The sequence below is a fragment of the Struthio camelus genome, chromosome 8, assembly GCF_040807025.1.
Source record: "Struthio camelus isolate bStrCam1 chromosome 8, bStrCam1.hap1, whole genome shotgun sequence".
Lineage (NCBI taxonomy): Eukaryota > Metazoa > Chordata > Aves > Struthioniformes > Struthionidae > Struthio > Struthio camelus.
In genome coordinates, this window is record NC_090949.1 from 35033826 (window position 1) to 35059908 (window position 26083).

Consider the following 26083-nt stretch of genomic DNA (forward strand, 5'->3'; position numbering starts at 1 on the left):
TGCTAAATATTTTGCATGTTTATATTCTGAAATTTATCAAAATTTGTTTTGGGAGCACTTTTTTTTTTACTTGTAGTTTTTAATTTATACAAGGTTGTCCTCTGAGCTTCTGAATGATACCTAATGCATACAGTCAGCAGGTAAAAAAAAAAAATTTGAATATTTAAAATAGGCATTTTCTTTATAGTACTCTGCGGTAATTAAAATCTTCATTTGCTTAAAAGCAAGGAACCTTTTTAAAGCAATAAATTAGCATTGCTTGACCCAAGGTCACTAGTAGCACTGCTTCTTCCAGCGCTATTAATACCTCAAAGAAAAAGGAGGGGTGGTATTATCACTCTATTGCAATAGAAGTAAGATTTTCAATTTAATCACAGTTAAGTGTCATGACCTTTTGATCTTGCATTGACTTCTCACTGAAATGTGGTCAAATTTCAGACAGCTAATTCTCAACTCTGCAAAGTCAAGGTGAAGTCGCATAGGTTTGTCACAAATGTAGGTGTTTCTGATGCAGTAACAAATGGTTTCATTTCCTCAGTTTTGTTTCACTGCAAAAAGTTTGTTTAGAGGATCAAGTGATTACAGAACAATTTCTGGGAAAAAAAAAACCTAATGAACTTTTTTTTAAAATTAATTGAGGAAACATAATTTGAGATTTTTTTGAAAAAATATTTTTTTGCACATGTAAAGGGCTTTTTTCCCTCGTTGGTAGCGTTAGAAACAATTAAGAAGGAAAATACGGTTTGCCTAAACTTTATGCTAAGAACAATTTTTGAACCAAAGAGCGATCTTAACGTAAAATAGAGTTAATACAGCCTAAAAAAATGCAAAACCCTCATATAACAGATATTCTTTCATGGATCTTTTGATTGTTTTAGGCCAGTATGTTGTGCTTGTTGGAGACTCTTAGCTGTGAGTTTGCAGAAGTCGGTATTTGCTCATCCAGCATCTGATCTCGTTTTCTAGCACTGCAAGTCAGGAGCAAGGCCGTTCATGTCAGCGGTGGTCTAGTACTGTAACCACTGCGAAAGCACGATGAAAAAATCAGCTCTTACATCAGTTTTGCAGATTTTCGGGAATGTGTAGACAGCAATCTCCACAACTTTGTAGCGTTGCTTAGTTACCTTTATATGCTAGCTCGAAAACACGTTTTGAGACTTTACTATGCGTTGGATTAAGGCTCTGGTTTGTATACAACATAGAGGCTGCATTATAAAAAACATGTAGGAAGGCAGTTTAAATATGCCTTCTCTAAAAAGAAGGATTCTCAAAGCCTAATTTATGCGAATACACAGACCAAGCACCCTGTGTGGTGCCGTAAACAAGATGCCCCTTTTTTTTTTCTAGCAAAAATATTACCTAGGCACGGGACTTTTGCATTATCATGTCCTGGTGCTACATTCCTGTCCTTAGTTTGTACTCTCAGCCTTTTGAGGAAGTCTGGCGCCTCTGATCTATTTTCCATAGCAGACCCTGTAATTTTTGGCTGTATTTTATGTTTTTCAGATTCAAGTCAATCTGAAAGTCCCAGCCAGCCAAGTGAAGCTGATATTAAGGACCAGCCAGAAAATGGTAAGTTCTTACCTGCTGCTCCTGCTTTGGAATATTAAAACAGCCCATATTTATCAAGTTTTTTTTCCCCCCCCCCAATGTCTAGCGTAAAAGGATTATTCAGAATAACTGACATGAGGTAGCTGCAAATAAATTGTGTACTCTCCTCATAGTTAAAATGCTACTGTTGCGCTAAACTGAGGTAGCATTTCTCCAGTCCTGGAGAGACACTTTTTTTCCTTTAAAAATTATTTTAATTAGGGAGATGCTGAGACAGAGCCTGCTGTATGCAACCCTTATCCTTACTCCTCCATAGCAAAGGCTTTCAGTCCCCGGCCCGTGAGTCATGACCCCCTAGGGGTGTGTGCTTCATCGCTTTCATTTTTATCTATGTGCTTTTAACTTCATTTTGTTTATTGATTGCTCTCACATGACACACACAAGTACCGAACTTTCAGTGCGTGGCCAGCTCATCGTTTTAGTGTGCAGGATCTCAGCTAGTCCCGGGAAACAAAATGGTTGCCTTGAAATACGTTTCTGCAGACCCCTTCTCTACTGCAAAAATCTGCTACACAAAACCAAGCAGCGACGCTCCCGAGCAGTACGATTGCAGGGCAGGACTGCACACCTCTAAACACACCGGCTGCTCACGCGGGCACCCACTGATACAGGTGCTACCAGCGTGGTCTGTGTTTTTATCGACATGTTTTAAGGCTTGTAGATACAATGCGTCAGCAGCGCAGGGAGACTCGACGATGGCTCGTGGCTCCTTTTTCTCCCTGTGTTTCCAGTACCATTGTTTCTGGTGGCAGCCGCTTGATCTTATTTGGAAGTAGCAACGGGACTGTGAATTTTGGGGAACGTTAATATTCTCCGAGGTAGGACGGTTTTAAATTAGAAGCAATAGCTTGTAGTGAGTCAATGGCTGCCATTGTAAAACCGCCTGAAAAAAATAATTCAATAATAGCAAATTTCTGTAGGGATTGTGTGTGGAAGGATAGGCATGTGTGTGAGGGAACAGCTCTCTTCCTTTCTATGGTGAAGTAAGGAAGACCTCAGCAATTTCTGTTGGGCCATCACCAACTGAGTTTTCTTTAACTACTTATATTTAGGGCTTAGAAATAGCAGCTCCCAAAGTGAAACTAACTACTGCTAACAGTTTTTCTTTACCTTTTTGTCCATAACCAGATTTTTTTTTTTATAAGACACAAATCTGGGAGGGGGGATCCACTGTACTGGGGACTACTGTACGTACACAGAGAAGAAGAGTTTGCGTGGAGGGTTTATGTCTCAAAAACCTGCCATCATTTTGGGGACATTTAAATCTGCCTCACGTAGAAATTCTGCATATATAGATAGATAGATAGATAGTAAGAGAATTGTGATAGCCCTTTTGCAAATCCGCTAACTGCTCTTGCCTCAAATCTTTGGGGTGCAGCCCTGCCGCTGCTAGCGTGTTGAGTGTGTGTTTTGAGGACTTTCTTAGCAGCCGAACAAGCTGCCGGTGGGAATGAGGCTGAAGGGCTGCATTCAGATCTGCCCTTCATCTCAATCAGGGTTCAAATGGCAAAAAGAAATAAGGGAGGAAGAAGTTCAGGTGCATCAAAAGCTTAAAAATAGGAGCTTATGGTAGGACATACAACATAGGCCTCGTTGCTCTGATGAGATTTTGGCTTTTGGGGTTCCTGTATTTTCTTTCCACTGAAATATGGACGGTTTCATATTTGGATGGATTTTGTTCTGCTCATCTCCAGACATATTGCCTTAAAGCATTTGGGTTGTTTCTGAAAGACAGTGCCTAATTTCGCTTATCAATCCTGTTCACAGAAATTCTAATTTGTAGCCAAAGGATTGTGAGGTTAAGAGAAGAATTGACTAAACTGTGATTTTTGTTCTGCCAATTCTGGTATTTTTTTTTTGTGTGTGTGGAATATGTTGCCTGTGTTTATTAAATCATATTTCAATTTAGAATTTATTAGGCACCAAGCATGTTGTTATTTCATGTTTAGATAATATTCTTTCACCACTATCAAACCACAGATCTTCTTACCCTGCAGTTTCTTCGTCTTAAGGAAGCCCAGTATTCAGCAACCACCCCCAAAAGCAGCAGTGTCAGGGTTTAATAACGTAAAATCTGTAAAAGCCCAGTGAAATGAAATATCTCTGATTTGGAGCCTTAGTCTTCCTTGTAAAACAAGCTTTTAATGAATTTCTGGAACTTTAATGGTGACATGTTAAAGGTACTTTTTTTTTTTTTTTAATAAACAGGAAAAGGATTTTGCTTTTTCTCAGTTTTACTAAAGGGTATTTTTTCCCCCACCGCAGCAGAATCCTTCTAACGGCTTAGGCACCTTCCGCCGCGCCTGCGTGGGAGACTTGCTTTACGTGGGCGCCCCGCGCGCGGGCGTCCACGTGCTGCCGGCCCCCACGGGGCTGCTCCCCCGGGCAGGCGCTGAGCGCGTCCGCGGCGCACGCAGCCCCCAGCTCGCCGCGCACCCAGCCTGTAGATCAACACAGATCTACGGCTCTTATCTCCTGAACGTGAGGATGAAAGCAAAACTGCAGGCTTTAGAAAATGAAAAACTGCGCGCACAGAAACGGACACAATAAATCATATTAACTGCGTTGTTCTACACTTGCTGTAGACCCACTTCCACAGGGCCTGATCCAAATCCCTCCGGAGTCGACGGGAGTCTCGTAATTGATTTTACTGAGAGTGGGAATGAGCCCACACAGAGAGGAATTTTTAAAAAATCAAAGAAAAATAGCGTTGTGAATAATCTTATTCCCACTGCTGCTAGCAGGAGAATGACCAGACTGAGGGCAGACTGGGAGTCGTTTTGCATGTGTTTCTGAAAGGCACAAAGAAGGGTATCGATTAAGTACTACCTTTTACATGCATGCATTCCTTCATTTTAAAAAAATAAATCTTTAAAGGCCTTGTGAGGGTTATACAGCCTCTCTACTTGCCTGTTAATATCCTTTCTGTTCCACTCCATAAATTCTGGAGCTATTTATTATACACATATATTTTGCATACCTTGAGTAATGTAGGTTCAAAAGGGTCAACTATACAGCCCTGGAAAAGAAGGCCTCCTACTACAGGTTTTAATTTATCATTTTAAATTGTATGTGTTATTTAGGAAAACTTGTATGCCTAACCTCCGTTAAAGTGAAGTGCACGGGGAAAAAAACGCTTTTATTTTTTAGAGCTACCCCTGTCTTTTAGGGGGCTTCACAGTTGTGTTTTCTGGAGCAGAATCATCACAGACAGAAAAGATCCTGGCACCTTATGCTTTCAGTGGTGGCTTTGACACCAACTCCAGAGCCTTTTCATTAAGCCAAAAGAGTTTTCAGGCACTCACTTTGCTGGTCCTGCAAGAATTTGCAGAAACATTAACTTTTTTTTTTCCTTAGAAAGCACGATGGCAGTGAAAAGACAAACGTGCAGGCAAGGCAGGGCTTATTCATGCAAGCGTGATCCAACTGTCCTGGCCCAGAACCGGAGGAAAAGCCGCCGTGTGCCGTGCACGGCACTGCCGCCTCTTAGGTCAGTTAACCCGGGAGAGCTGCTCAGGGAGAGCAAGAAAACCCCGCATGGGCCTGTTGTTACGTGGGTGAGGACACGTACAGGGGAGACGTTGGAAGAGGCCAGCAACTTTATTTGAAAGACACGAGCGTGTTCTGACGGCCTGACATTTTGCTCAAATTCGTTTTTTTCCTGACCAGCTGGGTGGAATACCCGCGTGGAAAATTCCCCCCTTTTGTAGTTGCCTAATGGCATGTAAAAGCTTCATTTCAGTTGGCACTGTGAACCGATTTTGCAATTCACCCAATCAAAAAAAAGCTTATTGATTTTAAAAGCTTGTTAAATGCACTGGCTTTTTTTGTTTGTTTGTTTTTGTTTTTGTTTTTCAAACTAGTTTTTAGTGAACTGAGGCTGATTCAAGGCTAGCGCGGTGCAGTGGACTGCCTGCCTGCCCGAGCGAGGACCGGGAGCAGCTGAACTCCCGGCTCGGCAGTGCCACGGACTCTCTCTAGGGCTTTTCTTTCTTTCCGTTGTCCAAATGGCTGTTGGATAGGTTTTCCCTTTGTAAGCCGGGATTATTTTAAACTTCTGAAGGAAAACTTTTCAGTCTTTTTATCTGCAAAATGGGGCTGTGATTCTAGCTTTCAGAGATTTGAAAGTATTAACAGTCAAGTCCTGCTCTGCTTCAGCAGGATTTTTAAGTCTGGAGAAAGGCAGAGTGGGTGTAACACAACCCGGTTAATAATTGTGGCACAGCGCGGTGTTACGGCTGTCAGTGAATGGGTGTCCGGCATCCATCAGGCGATGTTTTGTGCTTGATGTGGTGGCACTGGCGAATTAATAACCGCAGCGTAAAGGTATGCCTGAAGTGTACTGGGTAGAGCAGAAGAACGCTGTGTCATTTTCTATAGACCAGGGATGTTTCCTGAACATGTGTTACTGTGATTTGATAAGTCAAAGTTGGTAGCACACCACTTTAATTGTAGGTTAGCAAATTCTTTTTAAAGAAGTTGGTAAATTCTCCCATTTCAAGTGAGCAGCACAGCATTCATTATTACAGCTGATTACAAATGTGTGCCAAATTCACTGCTCAAACAATTTCTGAGGAGGGAGAGGCATTTATCTAAAAAATAAAAATGTTTAATGCCCAAACCAAATGCTTTTTAGTTTAATGTATTCTTGCTGCTTTGAGCTTGCAAGTACCTTAACAGCACTGCAGGAAATGAAAGGCACATTGTTCTTTGTAACATTAAAAAAAAAGAAGAAAAAAGAAAAACAATGATGTACCGTAACTCACAGAACTCGTTTTTCAGCCCTGCAGTAATTACACTGGACTTGTAAATATCATCTGTGAATTCTTTGCTTAAGTAGGGCTGGACTTGGGTATTAAACCTGGGGGAAAAAAAAAAAAAAGGTTTAAGTATATACTCACTTTTCCATGCTTAAAAACACAAAGGAAGAAATTCTGGTTCTCAAACTGTAGAGCAAAGAGAAGGCAATATTGGGAATATATGAAAGAAAAGTTCCCTTTTCTTCTTCTCTAGACAAGGCTGGTTGTGGCAGACATCATACTGCTTTGACTGCAAGGAAGGAGAGGAGTATGTGTAACGTGGCAAAATGCAAAAGCAACTTCTGGAACCACATCTCTGTCTTAACCCACAGGCTACAGAGTCCAACCCCTTTTTGCATGTTCTTCTTCTGGGCCCACAAATCTAGCGTTTGTGTTTTATACAGTGACATAGCTTCAGCTAACGGAAGTGGAGGCCTCCCTGGCCTGTGGGTTAGGCACTCTTCTGGCATGCCAAGTTCAATGTTTAAAGTTGAGATGGACTGAAAACCCAACTATGTCTTGTGGGTTTTCCCACCACTCAACTACATTATAAATTAAATGGTAGATGAGAGACCTCTAATTTCTTCTACAGCTAAGTTTTTAACTGTAAAAAGGGCCTCCTTCTGAGGCCATTTCATGTTGGTCATGGTTGGTATCCAGTCTCCACTAGTTCAGATGGAGTTTAGATGCCTCCGAGGCTCTCTGAGCTGTGACAGACCTTGATGCCAACCACCTTTATGTTTAATCACCAAGAAGATGCTCTAAGTGCTGCAAGATGGTGTCTGTAGGTTCCTGCAGGGTCAGCTGCCCTTGGATTGCAGCAGGTCTACGCCATTGCCTAAATGTAGGTCCTTTAATTCCCACCTGCCAAGGGCAGGGGCTTGAGCAGTGTTTCTGATTACACAAAAAAACTGGTGCTGTTAGAAAGGATGTCATCTCAGATGACTAACATTGTGAAACACCTCATTTACAGCAGATAACCAAGCACCAAAGAGAAAGTTTTCTATCAGTTATAGTTGCAGGTAGGGTAATACAATAATGGCAGTTTTTGCTAGTGTTCTTGTTCATCGGATCATTTGCATCGTAATCCTGTAAATGCAGGAAGACCCTCCTCTCTTGTTTACAGAGTAACACTAGAGAGCCATCATAGCCTGAGGGACTAATCTAAAATTAACTTTGCTTCAGAAAAAGCTTGGAAAAAAAAGCCTTTAGCATTTTCAGCAAGGAATCTCATAGCTGGCAACAAAGTCAAAATTCATGGTGATGTCAGCTTGTTTGCACCTTAGTAACATGCCAGGACCAAATTCTGAATGGATTTGCACCTTTAGAGATCATGCTGTCTGCCGGGATCAGCAGCCTGGAGCGTTGTCCAGACTGGAAAGCTGGGGCCGAGCAGGGGAGCCTTAGTGGGGCTCGTCTCTCCTACCTTCCTACGGGCTGAACAGGCTGGGTCCTTTCACCCCGGCCAGACACATCAGCTGGTGAAGGTGTGATTAGCTCCAACCTGTATTTCCTCACACCCTGGGAGATGCTGCACGCAGTTAGTCATGAGAGCCTGCATTTCACAAGGAAACAAAAGCAGATATTTCTGGTTATAAAATTAACTTCTGTGTAATGCAGTCCTACATTTTTTTCATTTTAATTTAATTGCAGATAGATTCCAGCAAGAACTAGAAATAATCATAATAGCCTAGAACTGAAACTTCGCTGCATTCGGCTCTATTTCCGACAGCTTCGTGGCTCTCCTGGAGAAGTGTCAGAATAACTAGTAACGAAAACGCTATTTTTTCCCTCTATTGCCATATTTTCATTGAGATTCGCGCTGAAAGTCGAATGATTCTGTGGCCCAGATTGTAAGGCGCCGTTACACCCTCTCCAGGATTTAACGGGTGCTCCGCCGAGGCCAGCATTTCGCCTGCTTATCAGTGGCTGGCACTCCGCTGAGGAGACCCTGCGATGGCAGCGGCGGAGGGTGTTGACTGTCAATCCGGCGAGATAGCGGTAGTCAATCAGGGTCAGCCTCTGCTGGGGCCGAGCGCAGAGTCTGTCTCATCAGTGACCTGCAGGGGTTGAGACTGGTGGATTGACAGAGGACTCCAGTTTTCGCTGCTGCTAACCATTAACCTTCATAGGCAAAGCGTTCCCACAAAAAACTCTTCCAAGGCAAGTATGACAGGAGATATTCAAAGCATGAAATGAATGCTTATAGCATGACAAAGCAGCGCTTGAAAGACATGAAACGTTCATTACGCTTGGAGTGGCGGAATGCTGCAAAGGGAAAGAGAAGAATGTGGCTGGAGTATATATTTTTATTTCGCCATATGTGTGTACAGGAAAAAGGCAGTGAACCTTTCCAGTGGATAAGGTGCATAAATACAGCTGCAATTATTCCAAGTCATTTCAAAATATATTTATATGCTGTTGCTATGTTCCATTCCTTTCCGCGTATATTTATCCACCAGATAACAGTAAGGGCCATCTAGAGGGCAGCTTGGAAACGGGCTGGCCGGGAGCCCCCTCTTCAGAAACGGCTGCGCCTCCGAGAGCCGGGTCTCCCTGCCTTGCTCCGCGGGGCCGCGGCTGGCCTTGCGCTGCCAAGGCCGGGCAGCAAGGAGCTGGGCACCGCGGGAAAGAGGTTTATTTGTGGTATGGGCCTCATTTTCACCTTCTGTCCAGTAAAGCAGGGAGTTCATTTATGGGCCGAGACAGAATAGGGGATGCCAAGGCTTAACTAGCAAAACAGAGCCCCCAAACCTATCTATTTGTTGTCGGATGTAAGAATTTCCTAATGCCTGTAGCGTAAGGCAAAGGGAAAATTTTACTTGCAGGAAAACTGCCTTCTACAATAACTAAGGGGGAAAAAAAAGCACAGAACGCCCACACCAGAGCAGCATGATCCAAAATGTGAACTTTTTACGCCTCCCCAACCTTCTAGGTTAGGCTTCCAACCAAGTGATCTTTTATTATCAACATGATATACCCTTGACATAATTTGGCGCAGTAAAGCTTCTTCTGCTGAACTCGTGCTTTCATTTACTAGATCTGATGAAAGTTCTGTGAACCACAGTAAAATGTGATAATTAGTAGTTTAATTCTTTTAGGGTGTGCGTATTAATTGAAAAGGCTTGAACTATAAATACAGGGCCTGTGGATAAAAGCACACTCTGAAATCAGTCGCTTATCCGAAGTATTCATTACTTGACATCTATTTCGGTAGCGTCTCTTTGCAGCGGTGCCAGTCGGCTATTGAAGTGAATGGGAGTCCTGCGCGCAGAGGTCCGAACAGCAAAATCCAGCCCGACTCGGTGCTGCTCTCGTACCAATAGGAAGCACTCCCTGGCGGAAATTTTGCCCTCCACGATCAAACCACTAGATGTTAAAAATGTGTTTCTGAGCTGTACTCTGCCGATCGGTTAGTAAAACGCTGGCTCTTTTTGTATAAAAGCTGCAGGAGATAGAAGGGGCTGAAGGTAGAGTTTCCAGGCTGGCCCATAGTGTCTGCTCCCATGTGCGGTGGAGGAGAGCGTTTTTCTCCTGCCCAGCAAGGCCACCCAGAGCGCCCGAGGCCCTCCACAGTTTGAGTCCGAGCCAGCCTGGCGCTTTATAACGAACCGTAATTTCCCCCCTCCTCGCACAATTATCCTTAATCATATCTAGGACCATCAACACCTAAACCAGAAGCCTCTGCTACTTCAGCCAGACTTTAGTTCGTTTAGCTGTGTTGTTGGAGGGCAGCGCTGGGCACCGCTGACGAGAGCTGCGATAATGGGCTGCGCTTTCTCGCTCGCTCGCGGGCGCTCTTTTGTTTTGACTTCCTGCCCGAAGCAGGAGCTATTCTATTGACTCTAGGCCTTTCCGAATATATATAGTCACTGTGAAGATGTGTGTCATTATTGCACACCTTCCTCTGGTTTCTCTGTGTGGTGTGGTGACGGGATGAATCATACCTGGTTTTTACACGTACAGTGTGATTTTCATTCAAAGGGATCCCAGCCTTTGTGCTCAAACACGGTTTTGTGCGTTCAGAAAAACCCAGTAATCGCATACTTCAGATTCATGGGTTAATCAGGTGGTTTCCAAGTAGCCTCAATTATGTAAATCTTAAGTTGTGTACAGGAGCAAAAACATCTGCATGAAGAATGTGCTTACAGCAACTTCAGAGACCGTTCCTTGCAGGGCAGGGAGGGCTCCTGGGAGGCAGACTGGGAGCTTGGTGTTGTTATTGTGAGGGAAGGACACTTCTGTGAGACTAGCCTCCCAGGAAGAGTCTAATCTCTTCTATAGCTAATCCAGTGCTACTTTTTAAATGCAGAAGTTGCTAGACTGGGAGCAGAGAGAAAGTTTAGGGTGAGTGTCGCAGCACTGCGAGAATAACTCCCCCCCCCCCCCCCCCGAAGCCTGGCTGCAGTGTGACTGAAATGGAAAAATACCAGATCCATTTCTTGGAAAGTGAGAAGGAGACTTTTATTTGCAATGGTTCACAAATATTTTCCCAGGAGCAACGCAGCGAGCGTGGCAGAAGGGGGCAGGAGGAAGGTGAGGCGGGCGAGCCGCGCTTGCAAACAGCACTCCTTCGGCTCCGCTGCTGTTATCCTGCCCACAAAGGGCACTGCGAGTTGCTTGCGGCAGTCTGCGTCGCTCATTTCTGCTCTTTTTTCTCTCATCGGTGCAGGATCTTCAGTCATGTAACTTTTTCTCAGGGTTGTGATAGTGTCCTCATAGATTTTGGCTGCGGGGTGGTCGAAAGGTGCCAGTTGATCTAAGGTGCTGCTCACGATGTACGTTTCACGTCTTCTGCCTTAAGTTTTGTTGTTAAGCTCTGTTGCAACTGAAGAAAATGCTGAAGTTGGACAGTTGGGAGTTACTGCTGAGTGTGTGCTGTAACTATATCATCCGTGTGCCTTCTCCCCATCTCCCCCATCCTGCTGAAACCAAATGATTTATAAAATGCCTTAACATTCTTGAGTGAGTTCACACCATCACCTCCAGGCACTGCGCTGAGGAGTCTGAGGAGTGGATGGGAAACGCAGATCTGATAGCTGGTGTTTTTCTCAGAAAGAAAAAAAAGAAAAGGCTGATTAAATTTAAAGGAGAAAAGCTTCCTGCTATGAGTTGGAGTAAATCTGTAGTCAGTGTAGCACTTTCTAGTAAACAAGAGATGTACGCGGTTATAGCGTTTTTTTATTATTACACAGTGCCATTGTTTTCCATTTTCATAAGTTTCAATTAATCTAATCATCTTAGAGTGTCTCTCGCTTATGTGCCTAATCAACCTCCCGTCCTGCCTCACTCCTACTTGAAGCAAGGAGATCTTCTGCAAGACACGTTCTGGTATGAGGAGCCCGCAGCTCACTCCTGTCACTGGCGAAAGGAGGCACAAGAGAAAGACAGGGCTGCTGCAAGGGATCCAGATATTTTTTCCTCTCTATCTCTCGCCTGTGCAAAACACATGGCTTGCATCCCAGCCCCTCAGCAGCCCTCGCCCTCCCCCCTGCCCCGGTCTGCTGCAGCGCTGGGCTGCGAAGGGGGAAATGACACTCTCGTGGTGCAATGTCTCACTAGCTGAGCCAGGATAAGGGCTGGCAGTTTTCTGTGCGGTCACCAGGGCAGCCACAGAAGTAGCTGTTAGCCAGGCAGAGGAGGTAAATATGGATGTTGACACCATCTTTCAGACTACAGTGGGCCAAATTCTTTGCTGGCGTTTCTTCTCCTAAGATCATGAAGGAGGGATACTTCCTATGTAGGTTGTAACACTCTCTCACACAGAGAATCCAGACCTCTGTCCCTAATATTTTTCTACTTCTGTTCCCTACTCCTAAAATTTTATCTGTAACAGAAGGCTCTTTGACAGCTGCTTCCCATCTGAAAACCTGCTGGGGTTTGGGGGGGTGTCCCTACCTGACCAGCTTTGCAGTGCAGACCACCTGCAATTTTCCCACATGTTCTGCCTCAAAGTCCTTAAAAATCAGGGAATTCACTTTTGGGAAATTTCCAATAACAGAATGCCAAGAGCTAGCCTTGTCCCCCATGCCGTATAGAGGGGAGCCAATTTTATTGTATAGCAGAGCATGCCATAGTTTGAGCTGCAGGAGGAATGGAAGAGGTGAGAAGCAGGAGAGAAGAAGACAAAGGGACCTGTGTTATGGCAGCTTGATGGACTGGGGTGGCTGTGGTTTTGCAGCTGCGGGGGAAGCCCACAAACTTTTGCAAGGGCAGACTTATAAAAGTGGTATGGTACTTGTCAACAACTCAATTTAAAAAAAATTCAAAATCTGGACTAAAAGGGGCTGGAAAGTAGATTGCTGATTGCTGTCTGCCATGGCCGTGAACGATGCATCTGCAGTAAGACTGGGAGTCGTCCACTGTTAGAAGGAGGCAGACATAAAGATCATCCCGTGTACAATATAAATGTAAGTTGTTATTATTACTATTGCTATGTCAGCTGGAAACTGTTCCCACGAGAACAGAGATGCAACATCATTGAAAAAGAATGTCTTACTGTGAAATGGGCAGCAGAAACACTGTGGCATTATTTGCTGGGTAATGAATTTACCTTGGTGACAGATCATTATGCCCTCCTGCAAATGAACCAGATGAAGGGCAGGAACACAAGGATAACTCAGCAATACTTGTGTTTTACAGTCTTCTGAATTTTAAATAAAACAGTAGCCAGATATAAATGTGAGGATACTGAAGCGTGGCATCTCAGGAGACATCGCCAATGGCAAGATGCGGGGAGGAAGCAAGCTTTCGTTCAGACCTATGCTAACATGGTAGTGTGGACTTCTGAGGCTTGGATTTCATCCTACCTAACACTATGGAAATAAAATTTGACACCTAAACTATGAACCTAAAATTAGTCTAAACTGTCCCTCTATAATCAGTAGAGATACTGGGTCCTCTGGGGATTCATCTCTCTATCTCTGTGGAACCTCAGAGAGGTTTAGCATAGAAGTGTTTCAGGTTAATGCTGTAATTTCTCTGTAAAGGAAGTCTCCCACCCTTCTCCCACTCATCCTCATAAGGAAGAAGTGGAAAAAGAAACACTTAGGCTGCAAGAGCAAAGGTGGATCTAGCAGGGCACTTTAATTTGGCTGAATGACTTCTTTGCTGTGGAAGAGTGAACAGTATACCTACTGCCCACTTGTACTTTCTTTCTGTTTCTGTTTTTCCCTTGGCTTCTACAGAATAGGAGGCACCAATCTTAGATAAATTACCTTTTGAGAAAAAGAAGTGTCTATTGCTCCGTGGAAGAATGTGTCTAGGGGTGGGCATACTGGCAGTGAGAACTTCCTCCTTAACTCTCCAGTGAAGTTTTGTTCTAAACTGCCTAGATGAAGCAATTATTCAAAAGTAAAAATGTTCTGTTCCATTTCTTGTTTTCATTCTTTTACACGTCTGGGGACTAAACTGCTATGAAAAAGAGCCCATTCTCACAGGATGCTTTGCCTAATTTGCAGACAAGAGAGTTTCAGCTATTCCAATTACAATGAGATAAGAATCTGAAATGTTGGGATCTCATCCATCCTGAACTGAACTCTGAATCAAAATCCAACCAAAATTGATCTATCGCTGTTTTTTCCTTTATTTCTGTATTTCAGTGATGCAGGCAAAAAAAGAACAGAAAAGAAATGGATGTTTATGCGTTATAAGCCATAATTAATGCCTTTTCTTTTTACCTGAGTTGCTTTAGTGCAATGTAAAGGTCCCTGTGAGTGGAATTCCTCTTCCCTTTTCATTGTTTCTGCCTGCCTCGCTGCCACTCATCAGCCAAAGGTCTGCCTTTCACGTAAAATCAGTACCAGGAGAAAATCTCATAGTTTACATGTACAGTACTCTGGAACATACTTGAAGGCTGCCACAGTGACAGTGAGCCAGCGTCTGGCTGTCCCTTTCCTTTTCCTTTCCCCACCTAAGACATGCATTCGGGTGTTAGACTGCACTGCACTACCGCAGGGAGGACAAGCGTGGAGCCCCCATGGAGGCCTGTGCTCTCCTTCCAAGTGCCCACTGCAAACACATATACGATTTCTCCGTCACTCCCCGAGGTGCTTGCAACCCTTGTGCTGTGACCGTGGGGCATCATCTGATCAGAGGAGGCAGCTGCTGGTCTGGTCAGCACTAGCATAAGGCCCAGTGAGCAGCTTTACTTCCCATTCTCTCCTGCATATTTGCCAGCTTTAGCCTGCCTCAGCCCTCCTGCCCTAGGAGCTAGGTCTCGTTTTCTCTGTTCTCTCCAGTCTCTCCCATAAATATGATTTATAGCTTCCTTTTGCCAGTGAGATGCAAGAAGCCTTTTCCAAGATGGTGGCATTTGGAAAGGCCCAACTTTATCACTGGAGAACCCATGAAATTACATATGGGCTGAGACAGTCTTTCCTCGTGCCTTCTGTTTACTTTGTTAACCTTGAATCCCTCAAAATACATTCAGAATCAGCGAACTCGGAGGCCCTACTTGGGCTACAGCCTGAGGCAGATTATGCAGAGAGACAGAGAAAATAAATTTGGTCCATGTTCTGGCCTGACCTTGGCCTGAACCTGAGAAAGTGAATGCCCCTATCACACCAGCATGTGTCTGTGGAAGTACAGTAAACACAAATGGGGGTCACTGGCCCTCTCTCTCATACAGCTCCAGGCCAGGAGTCTAGAGTTTTGGGCTGTCCGCCCAAGAACTTGTTAATAAATGTCCATTCTTAGTCTGTAAAGGAATGTAGACAGGGCATCTTGCCCTACAAAACACAAACTCAGAATCAAACACAGAAAGAGAGTCTCAGTCATCCTGCAGAGCTCTGCTGCTGGTTTGCACATCCAGCCGTTTCTTCAGCCTCTGGATTTAAGCTACTACTTTGGGACTTTGTTGGGGCAATCTCCCACTAATAAATTGTGGATTTCATTTTCCACCACTGTCTGTAAGCATAGTTGCCTATCTAGCCCCAAGGGCATCAGTTCTTGGGAACTCAGTTTGTGAGTCAGTTTGTGGGGCTTCCTCAGTACTGAGAGGTGGCGGAGACCTGGCTATGAAACAGGAGAGCCTGGGTCTCCCACTGGAGGGGTTCATCCAAAATTCATGCTGTACCCTACAGAAAGGAGGGCCTCTTAAAGTCCTCTTGGCTCTATGTTGCATCCTGGACTGTGGCATCATGTTGTAAATGGAAGAGTAGTAGGTTCTGCCTAATCTGCTGAGATTTTTTGAGTGGTAGCACAGGCAGGCAGGTTTGAGGTTGTGCTGGCCATACTGCGTGGCTCTGCGGCATATGGGTTAACAGAATATACCGAATTGCAGGTTATCTAGACTGAGTGCGTGCATGCATTTTAGGATGCTGCAAGATCCAGAAACTCCTGAGTTTTTTTCCCCATCTTCTATGTAGGACTCTCTCTGGGCAGCCCTGAAAGAACTTCATGATCCCAGTAATGGGGACAGTCAAGGACAGGCATTGTACATGAACTGGACAATATAGACCAACCCAGCAGACTTCCTCAAATCCATAGGACTGTTCCTGGTTGAGATTAAGCCATGTTTGGGATCGGGTTTTTGAATCCTGTTTTTGATTTCAGTCTTTCATTTTTTTCCTTACAAATTTAGGGGTCACATGTGTTGTTGCACTGTGACTATTGGAAAGGTTTTTCCTTCCTCAGCCACAAAGAAAACTAACATATAAACCTAGTGGGAGTCCGTCTGCTTCGGACTAAAAGTTAGCAAAATTATGAAATGACTGTTACAAAAGTAACACCCTTCTGGAGAGACAACGCTGAGGGACATAACGGAAAGAGCAATAGGTAAATAGCATTATAGGATTTGCACAGATTTTATTGTGAATGAAAGTTTGCTTATTTGTGCTGTCAGCGCGTGAGGTGTAACAAGTACTCCTGAAGGGAGAGGAAAGCCCCTGCGGAAGGGTGGAGGGGGCCGACCCTGCGGCTTGGCCCCCAAGCCCGACGTCCTTCTTCTTGAGTCGCGTTTACACTATCTAATCTTCTGTGGGTATTTCGACAACTGCCATTATCGTGGTGTCCAGCCGCATTCTTTTCCGAGTGTGCTGGTGCGAAGAGCGAGGGGTGCCAGGAAGGGGGGAAGGAAAGGAAAGAGCTGCTGAGGTCACCGGGATTTGTGTCCGTGTCGCCCAGAGGGCCAGCAGCAGGAAACCTGCCTGCCCTCGCCTGACCCCGGCTCCGCTGACTCCTCCTGTGCACGGGCTTTTTCCAGAGAGTTCTGCCACATACTGTAAATAAGTCAACTTCAACTGAACGGAAAAAAAACCCCCAAAACTAGCACCTCTTTTTATAGTCCCCGAATTCCCTGGGTCCACAGGGCTTGGAGCTCCCCCGGTTCAGCTCCTGGCCAGCCTGCCGAGTAACCTTGGCGCACGCAGTTCACCACCACCAGCCAAGGGAGGGTTTTTATAGAGCCGAAAATAATTACAGCATCGCCGAGGCTAGTTGTATAATTTCCTGGCAATATACTAATTAAAACTGGATATTTACACACAGCACTTATTTAAACTTCAGACTAATTTTAAAGAACCTGCATGCTTATAATAACTATATATCATGGCTTTATTGAGAACACTGTTTTTCATGCAGATTAAGTTCTTGAGCTTTGTTATGAACATAAATGAGCCCACAGCTTTATGTTCAGGCCAGAATACTTCCAGGGCATCTGAATCATCCTGGGATTTCATTCCACTGTCCAAAATTATTTTTAAAATACTACTTTTTTTTCCCCCCTTAGTGTATTTCTGTAGCAATTAGAAGCTGCCCTGTGTTTATTAGGAACAGACAGTCCAGCAGAGTTGAGTGTTTAATGTGATGAATAGTGTTGGGAGCGAAGAGAAAAGTCAAATGCGTGTCGACACTTATCAAAGCTGTTCTGCTGCTCAGAATGACTGTTCTTGATACTTGTTTCATGATAAACTTCCTCAGAACATGATGTTACTGGAAAAAAATTTATCCACTCTGAGAAATACGCAGGTGACACAGTTGAGTCAGCAGCTTGCAACAGTGACACAGGCTTACGTTTGTAAAAATCCCCATTGAACTTTTGTCTTTTGCATGAGTGTGTCAGCCTTAAAAGTTGTCGCCGCAAGTGTCCCACTTCTTGCATTCACTTGGTAGCGGTTTAAACTAGCCAAAAATCTTTCTACCATCAGATTACAAAGAAGTAGAAGCCGAGGCTTAGCAGTCTTAATGTTCGCAAAACTTTCTTTTTTCACAAGTCGTCATATAAATGTTAGTGTCTCCAGTTAGCACTGATGTCACTGGGGGAACATGATGAGGATGGGAAAATAAGAGGCCACTGTGGAAGCTGCAAAATCCTACCTCCCGTAAAAGAGGGTTTAATTATTGAAGTTGCAAGCATTTCCCCGTGCACAAGCATCTCAGCATTCATAGGTGGAAAGTACCTCATGCTGTGTTTGAAATATCAACTGGATTTAAAAGAAGGCTTTGTGCTTTACTATGGACCTTTCTTAGCCTCCTGCAGATGGTCCCGATTGCTGAAAAGAGACATGACTTGTGAGACGTGTAGACCTCCATGCCGTTTGTTGTGCTGCTCTAATCCTGCTTTACACCCATAAAGGACCTCACCCCTTAAGCCCTTACCCTCTTTCCCCTAAATATTAAAATTATTTTCCTGAGTGTCATACCATATTAAAGCAGAATGAAAATGGGTTTAACAATTGCTGGCATGGGGCTTCTGTACAGCATGTGTGTCACAAATCATGTCACTTTTCAGCAATAGGGCTGCTGCCAGCGGGAGGCTCAGAAATGCTCATGTTAATCAAAAATTTTAATTTCAAATCAAATTGACAGTTTACACATGGTGAGAAATGCTTCTCACCATGTGATATTTCAGTATGCTACGCTGGGCAAAATGGGTGCACTTTCCTGTTAAGAATTTTGACTGCAGTATCTGCAAATTTATGGGTTTCAGTGTATTGGGTATGGTGAGTAGTTGATCTAAAGGAGCCCCTTGGAGAATAGGAGACAGAAGGGTTTTCATGCAACCTGGCACTGGTGAGCCGCTGTTGGCACATGCTGCTGGAGAAATGACAGGTATTCAATAAACATCACTATGGTTAAGAGGAAGATTTAAAGGAGGGAGGGGCTGCAGTGCTATAAACAGGATTTGAAACAAATGTGCTTATTTCAGTCCGTGATTAGTCTGAATGCCTAAGTATTCTAAACCAGTTTTTAAATATCTTTACATTTATTTTCACACTGATGTTGTATACACAGTATCAACAGTAATATTTATGAGATTAATATTATAGGCTAAATACTAATTGCGACTGGTGTAAAAGCAAGTAAACTCTTGGTGTGTTGAGACACACTCCATCAGCGTGAAAGACCGCGTGTCATGCTCACGGCAAGCGTTCCCACCATAGCGTCCCACAGCCCTTCTCTGAAGTCAGTGGACAAAATTTGAGGGCAAAATGTCAATTGATACTTGAGTAGGAATAAGACTAAGGAGGAAGGACAGTTAACAGTGTCTGTGATCTGCCTCAGACACGCTATTCGTAGGAACCAGTGTTTTCATGTTGTACCAGAAATATGATGCAGGCATCAAATGCCCAGCTGAAAAGAAGTTATTATTAAATGCCTTCTCTTTTAGGGGAGTATTTTCAACTCTTTGTAGGGGTCCTGGGGTTGATGTGTTGCCTATCTATCTCATGACTTTGGGGCTTTCATTTAGAAGAGGCCTTAGAGGGGAAAAAGAGTGGAGCCAGCAGTAACCACCTTCTTGGGTCTCCCTCCCCGGTGCCCACACTTCTCATTACACCACAAGGGTGAGAGGGTGGGCGAGAGCCCCGGTGCTAGTGATCCAGGGAGTGCTGCAGTAGCACGTGCCATCAGCCTCTTTGAGAAGCCAAGTAAGCTCGAGGTAACCCGGCAGTATCTCTGCGCTCACTTGGAGTGGTTCCTAGGACAACGAAGCTGAACTTACAATATCACTGCAGACCTTGGAGATCACAGCTGTCGTTGCTTTGGAACCAGGGCAATGGATAAAAAAATATGAAGATAAATAACTCCTTCATATTATTATTTTCAGGGAGGGAAGCTTTTTTTTTTATTACTCTTTCTATTGTTAGATGCCATAAATATTGCAGAATGATTATCCCAGTATAGATTTTGTCACACTTGCTTCGAAAGGGTTTTGAGGAGCACATTGTTTTATAAGCTGCCAAATGAGTTTGACCATTTATAATGATATTTCTTCTTTTTTTTAATATTTTCTTGTTGGATTGAAGACCTGAAACAGAAATATGTTAATTTAAGACATCTGTTGTTTTTCAAACCATAGGGTCCTAAATGGTATTAATGCAGCTAATTTAGTTATTGAAATGTGTATATAGTAGAGAGGGAGATTCTTAATTTTTATTGTTACACGGAAAATTTTTATTTAATTGTTTTCCCACCTAAATCAGTACTGAAAAGTACCCTACAGTGTTAAAAGTCATTGGAAATGCAAAACCACACTAGACTTGTAGGAGCTTGTAGTGGTTTCTGTTCTGCAAGTTTCCAGAGGTCCTTAAAACTGAACTTGAAGGGCTTTCAGTGTTGCAAGAAGACCTTCCTCTTCATGGGAAGGGAACAATCTTTGTGTCCTCTGCTTGGACAGTACTTGACATGATTGATTCCAATCCATGATCGGTTCATTAACAGTAATAAGTCGCCATTAATTTCACTATCTCTGTACTTAAGTATAAAATGAGCTGTATCTCCTGAGAGCTGAAGCCCCTGTGGATCCATGCAGGATCAGGCTGTTGGAGACACAGCTGGTCTGTTGCCGCATTTGCTCTGGTCCGTGCTTATTAATTTGGAATCCAGACTCTGAAGCTCAATATGACACATATTGAAATAATCATTAGGCATTGTAATTATCAGACGTTTTGAAATGCCATGAATATGAAAGGCTACATGTAGTAAGACGTTATGTGCATCTTTCTGTTCTGGTTCCCCTTTGGGTGAAGCCTGTCGTCAAGGGTCAGTTGCTTTCCCTAGTGAAGGCATGAGAGTCCTTTCTCTGGTCCTTCTCCCAGCGTGCTGAGATCTTGTTTCCCGAGGAGCACTGCGAGTATACAGGCTGTATGGCAACTGTGCTGAGCTTGAGCACAACTCTCAGAAATGCACCTAGGAACGCTAGCAGCAACTCACAGTTTTACAGTCCACTAGATACAGGCACTTTTTAGCTTAAAAAAAAAAAAAAAGGCACATAACTTACCAGTGATTTTGCATGTTGTGAAGGGTTAACACAACTTTCATTATCACACTCTATTAAGCCAGGACCAGGAAACAATTTCTAATCAACACTGGGATCTGGGCAGGGATTGTGCCGCCTTTTGTAGCAGGCCTCCGATCTGTGTTCGCTATTCTCCCATGCTCACTTCCAGCTGTTGTCATTGAAATCCCACATAATCTCCCCGGGTCAAAGGGCAGTCATCCATGACTGCCGCTGTTAGGAGGTTATGCTGATTTCTGTTGTCAAATATTGGCCCTTTTCTCTTTCAATCACTCCCATTCGGCTTTTTTTTAACAAGAAAGATCCAGCCTAGAATTGTATTACATGACTTTAAAGTCTTAAAAGTGTTCCTCTATTGTACTGACACGACATGCCCTGGACGGTCTAATTCATTCTGTTACAGGCCACAAAGGATGTTCTGGTGCTTCTTAAAAACTCTCTGCTAAAGCCAGGTAGGCAAACTTCGAAGAACAACAGCATATGTGACTTGTAGCCCAGCCTTCAGCTCGTAAGAAAACGTGTAATTTGTCTAAAGTGAACTATTGCTGTGGTATTAAAATTAAATTGGAAATCACAAGCGAAAACAGAAGCAGGAGCATTTGTTGGGGAAAAAGAGAGATTTCTGTAGCAACATTAATATATAATATCTTGCTTAAACTCTTCCATAAAGAGTCCATGAATTAAAAATGTGGTATAATTTACCATTAAATGTTTATCATGTACAAATCTGAGGAACGCATTTCGTGCAAAGGAAAAGAAAATGAGGCCATTGCAACAGCTCCGGGGGGGGTCTCTATTTGGGTCTGTAGGTAAATGTAGATTTCATTACAGATACGTGTAATGTTAAGGGAACCTGCGGTCTGTATACAGATCCCTCGTGCTCTCTCTTAACTGGACTTAACTGGAGAAGACAATCACTTGGACAGAGTATTGCAGGATGGGATAAATAGTCTCTTCAATTGCTACATTTTAAAAAAATGAAGTCAGCATATTTCCTCAGTTAATGTAAACTGGATTTAGGTTTGGCAGATTCCTGTTCAGGAAATTTGGAAAGTTTGCCGCTATGGATGTAGCTTCCAATTTCCAAGGTGGGAGAGAGACCAAATACCCTTTGGTGAACTCCAGTTCTGGTACCCTGGGTACCGGTTAGCACGGGACGAGTGGGAAGCCACACAGGCTGCTCCCAGCCCTGGGGTGCTTCTCCCGGTCGCCCTGCAGGAAAAGCGGGATGTGTCATCCTGCCCGCATGTGCAGGTGGCACGCGGCTGCTGTGCCAGCGTGCCCGCAGGAGTCGAGGTTCACCTTCCTCCCATGCTCACGAGGGGCCCGGTTACCACATCCATGCGTAGGGATGTGTTTTTGGAAGGCAATGCAGTCCCCTGTGGCTGCAGTGGTTGGATCAGCCCAGGCTTAATGAACTCGTCTTCCAGTTAAGCAGAGCATAAATTATAAAGGTCTTGGTCGAAGCACGTGTATTCTTTTTCTTTTTTCTGGAGAATACACATTAGCGCTAGCTCTGTCGCTCCCACACTCCTAATGCCGTACAGCCACAGAGAAGTTAATCTTTTGGGAGTCCTCAGGGTGATCTGGGTTCCCTCTGATAACATCCTCCCTCTCAAGGCCTGCATGTGCTGAGTGATACAGACATTAATTTTCTAATCAATATTATTGCTCCACATTGTTTGTGAAACATGGGATTATCTAGATAGAGGATAAAACCAAAAGGAATCAAGTTGCACTTTGAGTAAAGAGGGCTTTTCCTTTTAATCAGGCGTTTAGTTAAGATAATAAGCTTGAGACCCTAATTGATTATTACTATTTTAAGATTGTAAGATGGCTATGTATAGTGAGATGCTGGACATGAAAAAGGCTTTAGAAATGGTCTCGGGGCTAGTGTTGCGGTCCTGTCGTGTAATTTCAAAATACTGTAAATGAATCAAACTAACCCAAAAACCTGCTCTCTGAAGCTTAATACATTGTCACGCAGACTGCGGTGGAAGAGAAGAAACTGGATTTGGACTTTTTCATCTTCATAGGATTAACTCTTCCCCATTATTATTTAAGTTTGAATTTCAGGAAACCAATTGTATCTCTGTTTAGAAAATACCTCATACATTTATGGTGCCATCTAACTATTTTATCAGAAAAATAATCATGTTGGATTACCTAAGTAAACCTGCTAATTAAATAACAATAATACCTTGAGCGCCCTGAAAACATTTTCTGATATTCAATTAAGGAACAATAACCCAATGAACTTTAACCTATAGACCATATTCAGACTTTCTACATAAAAGTAATTGCATCAGTCATGATTTTCTCAAGCTACAACACAAGCTCTTGATTGGTAGATCAACATCTGAGACTCCTTTTTCAGCATTAATTGGGAAAGCAGACAATACTCTCCCTGTAAACTAGATTTTAGGACGAAGGTTAGCTGCCTTTGTACACGTTTACTCATTGAAATAGGAATGTTTGCTTAATAATTCAAAACAAATGGCATTAGACAAGAAGCCCTAATCCTGATTTCTCCTCTGCCAGGGTAAATTAGGGGAAAATTAGGAGAAATGCTATTTGGTTCATGTAGGAAGACTTCTTTAAAACTTCTGTGAGATCAGAATTAGGCTCCAGAAATTGAAGCCTTTTTTTCTTGCTTCTTCTTTACTGGCATGGAGAAGAAGAATATGTAATTTGCATTAAGTTTCTCTGCAATTAAAGCAGTCATCAAGTTATGGCAAGAAGTTTTTCATGTGGTATATATTTTTCATGATAGTATTGTATATCATTGCTACACTATACCAAATGTGTGATTGGGTAATGGTATATTATTTATCAGTTAGCATCCGGATGTGCTTTATTCAATTTGGGCTTATTAGCCTGTTTTTTCCCCTGGGGGAAAAAATGTTCATCCTTTTGAGTCTGACTCAAGTGAGGTCTTGTGTAATGACATAACTCTTAAGGACTTAGCTGGACTAAGATTTGGGTTGAAAGCAATGATTCAGCACAATATTTAAGTACCTGCTTAAACTTTCTCAGCCCAACTCTATTTGGCAGAGCAAATGAGCATGTGATTAAAATTAAACATGTGCTCTAACTGCTTTGCTGAGTCAGGGCCTGCCTTGCTATCCAGGTGTCTTAATTTATGCCTAGAATTTCAGTGAATGAGCTTTGTTAGTTTTTATAAAGTAAGAATTCTCTAATCCTCATTTTGAACACCTGCTTTACTACCAAAATGTGACTATAGCACAAAACTGCAGAGATAACCAGATCGCATACAGCAATTTCAATGTCCTATCTTTGGGATATTTAACAAAAGTATCACAGTGCACGTATCTCAGTAAAGTGCTGTATGAAAAGTAAATCTTGCAAGCTTTCAAGATGTTTAATCATCTTTTCAGTAAAGGATCTCTTTACTGCTACCATCTGCATATGTAATTGCTTAACTTTACCTATTTTTTTCTCATTCAGAATTAAGTGGAACAGCCAAATTGATACATTTTTGCATTCTGGCCTTTGTTAATAGGCACAAAATGTTTGCTTTTACATCTTTTGTCAATCACGCTATTTCCCAGCTATTCTTCTTTTACCTGTTTAGTTTCTTTATCCGGTTTTTGCCATTTTCTTGATGCATTATCATCACTGTTTGGAAGACTGCTCAGCAAAAACTACAGTCTGAATTTTGCGCTCTGAGCCATACAGGCAAATCTGAACTTTTATGGAGTTCCACTGACTTGCGAATTTGCATTCCAGCCACAGAGGGAAACGAGTTCAGCACCCACCTCTTAGCCAAGGGCATCCCTTCTGCGAGTATCAAGATGTTTTTAATGATTGGCAAGATTAGTCCTTGATTTCCTAATGTTTGTAAGCAAATAACAAAATGGAGAGTTGTGAAATCCGCCTTTCATTTGTGAAATGTTTATTTTCACTAAAGAAGGATGGAAACCTAGTCCCTCTCGTTGTGTGCTGCTGTTTAATGATTACTATTACACGATCACACGTAAGAGATGTTCCTACATAAATAAGTGGACACTTCAGACACACCTGGCAAAATAAAATCTTATGAATAATAGAGTTAGCAGGCCCAAGCTAGACTTAATCAAGTTTCCTCAGACGCTCTGGGACACTGAGAGCTGGAATGCATTGAAACCCTCGCTGCTGCATTTTCATTTCTGTTGTTACCTGTGCTTGCTTGAGTAAGGTAATGTGGTTAGCCATACCACAATCGTGTATTTATTGTAGGATTACAAAGGGCTCTAGACCTCCCCTTAAAGAATCAGCCACATGTTTTACGCTAGCTGTCATTTGTTTTTTAGTTAAGCATTTAAGTTTCACCTTCGGCCTTAGTGTGATAGGAACCTGTTTGAGAAATACAGGTGGAAGTGGACACCAGAGCAGAGCCAATATGGTGCGCTGTGAAAAAACCACACGTGACAGATGGTCTTAGTATTGCTGAATGCACTTCTGGAAGTTGCTCAGATACGACTGGGATGAGCACAGTATGAGAATTTATATAGCATAGACTGGCTTCCCCACAAAGGGCTCAAAACTGCAGAGCATTAAGCATCCTGGCCCTGATCCAGCAAGGCACTTAAGCATATGCTTAATTTTGGGCACATGAGTGGTTTCAGTGAAGACCTAAGAGAATTATTTTTAATTCACAGATCATTTAATTCAATAGGCAGGTCTGCTGCAGCATATGAAAAGTAGATCTTCATATTAAAAATTCTTGGGAAATTGTCAATGAACAAACATTGCGTATGGCCAACAACCATTTCTAAAAAGCAGAACGGCATAGTCATCACCTTTATTATGATGAAATACAAAACATATCAGGCAAAACTATTTACAATTATCTGAGAGCTATTTCTAAGTTGAAAATAAGGGGAAATAAAGGCTTGTAAGAACATTTTTTCATTTGAAGTAGAGAAAAATGTATTCTCTTGATGTAAATAAAAACCTTGTTTGCAGATTGAAGAATTTGTTTGTGTTGAATTTCAGCATCAATTTCAATATTTTATAGTACATTTATCTACAGCTGGAGCATGACAGATTTGTGTATATTTACATGTTTGTGTACATAATACATATGTATACACATACACAAGGATGCCCAAAGATATACATATACACAATTTGAAAACTCATCGTTACTGCTGAAGTATAAAAACATGCCTGATGTAGAAACTTGACTCAAGTCTGTTAGCTTAGCAACTGCGTTCATCTGGCACCGTAGGATCTTCTCGGGAACGGTGAAGTTCATCTGTGCAGGAAGGGGAATTTACTGTGGACTTGGCTGGAGGTTGGCCGCTGACGTCCCTCCAGCTCTCTCCCAAGCCTTTCTCCGACACGTTCTCTGGAACGTCCCCCGTCTGTAGTTCTCAATGCAAGATGCATTTGTTTCACTTTGCATGCTGTAAGCAGACATAGCAACGGG

General features: G+C 42.9%; 1 protein-coding gene across 16 annotated transcripts in view; it reads left to right on the top strand.

Annotated features, from left to right (window-relative positions):
* NFIA (nuclear factor I A) overlaps positions 1-26083 on the top strand; it is a 365719-nt gene that overhangs the window by 246819 nt on the left and 92817 nt on the right. For 13 of the 16 annotated variants that reach the window (XM_068953353.1, XM_068953352.1, XM_068953351.1 and 10 more), the window contains exon 3: positions 1507-1572. The exons of the other annotated variants lie outside the window; for them this stretch is intronic. In XM_068953353.1, coding sequence (XP_068809454.1) covers positions 1507-1572 — 66 coding nt within the window. The remainder of the gene's footprint in view (positions 1-1506; positions 1573-26083) is intronic. 16 annotated transcript variants of the gene reach the window in all.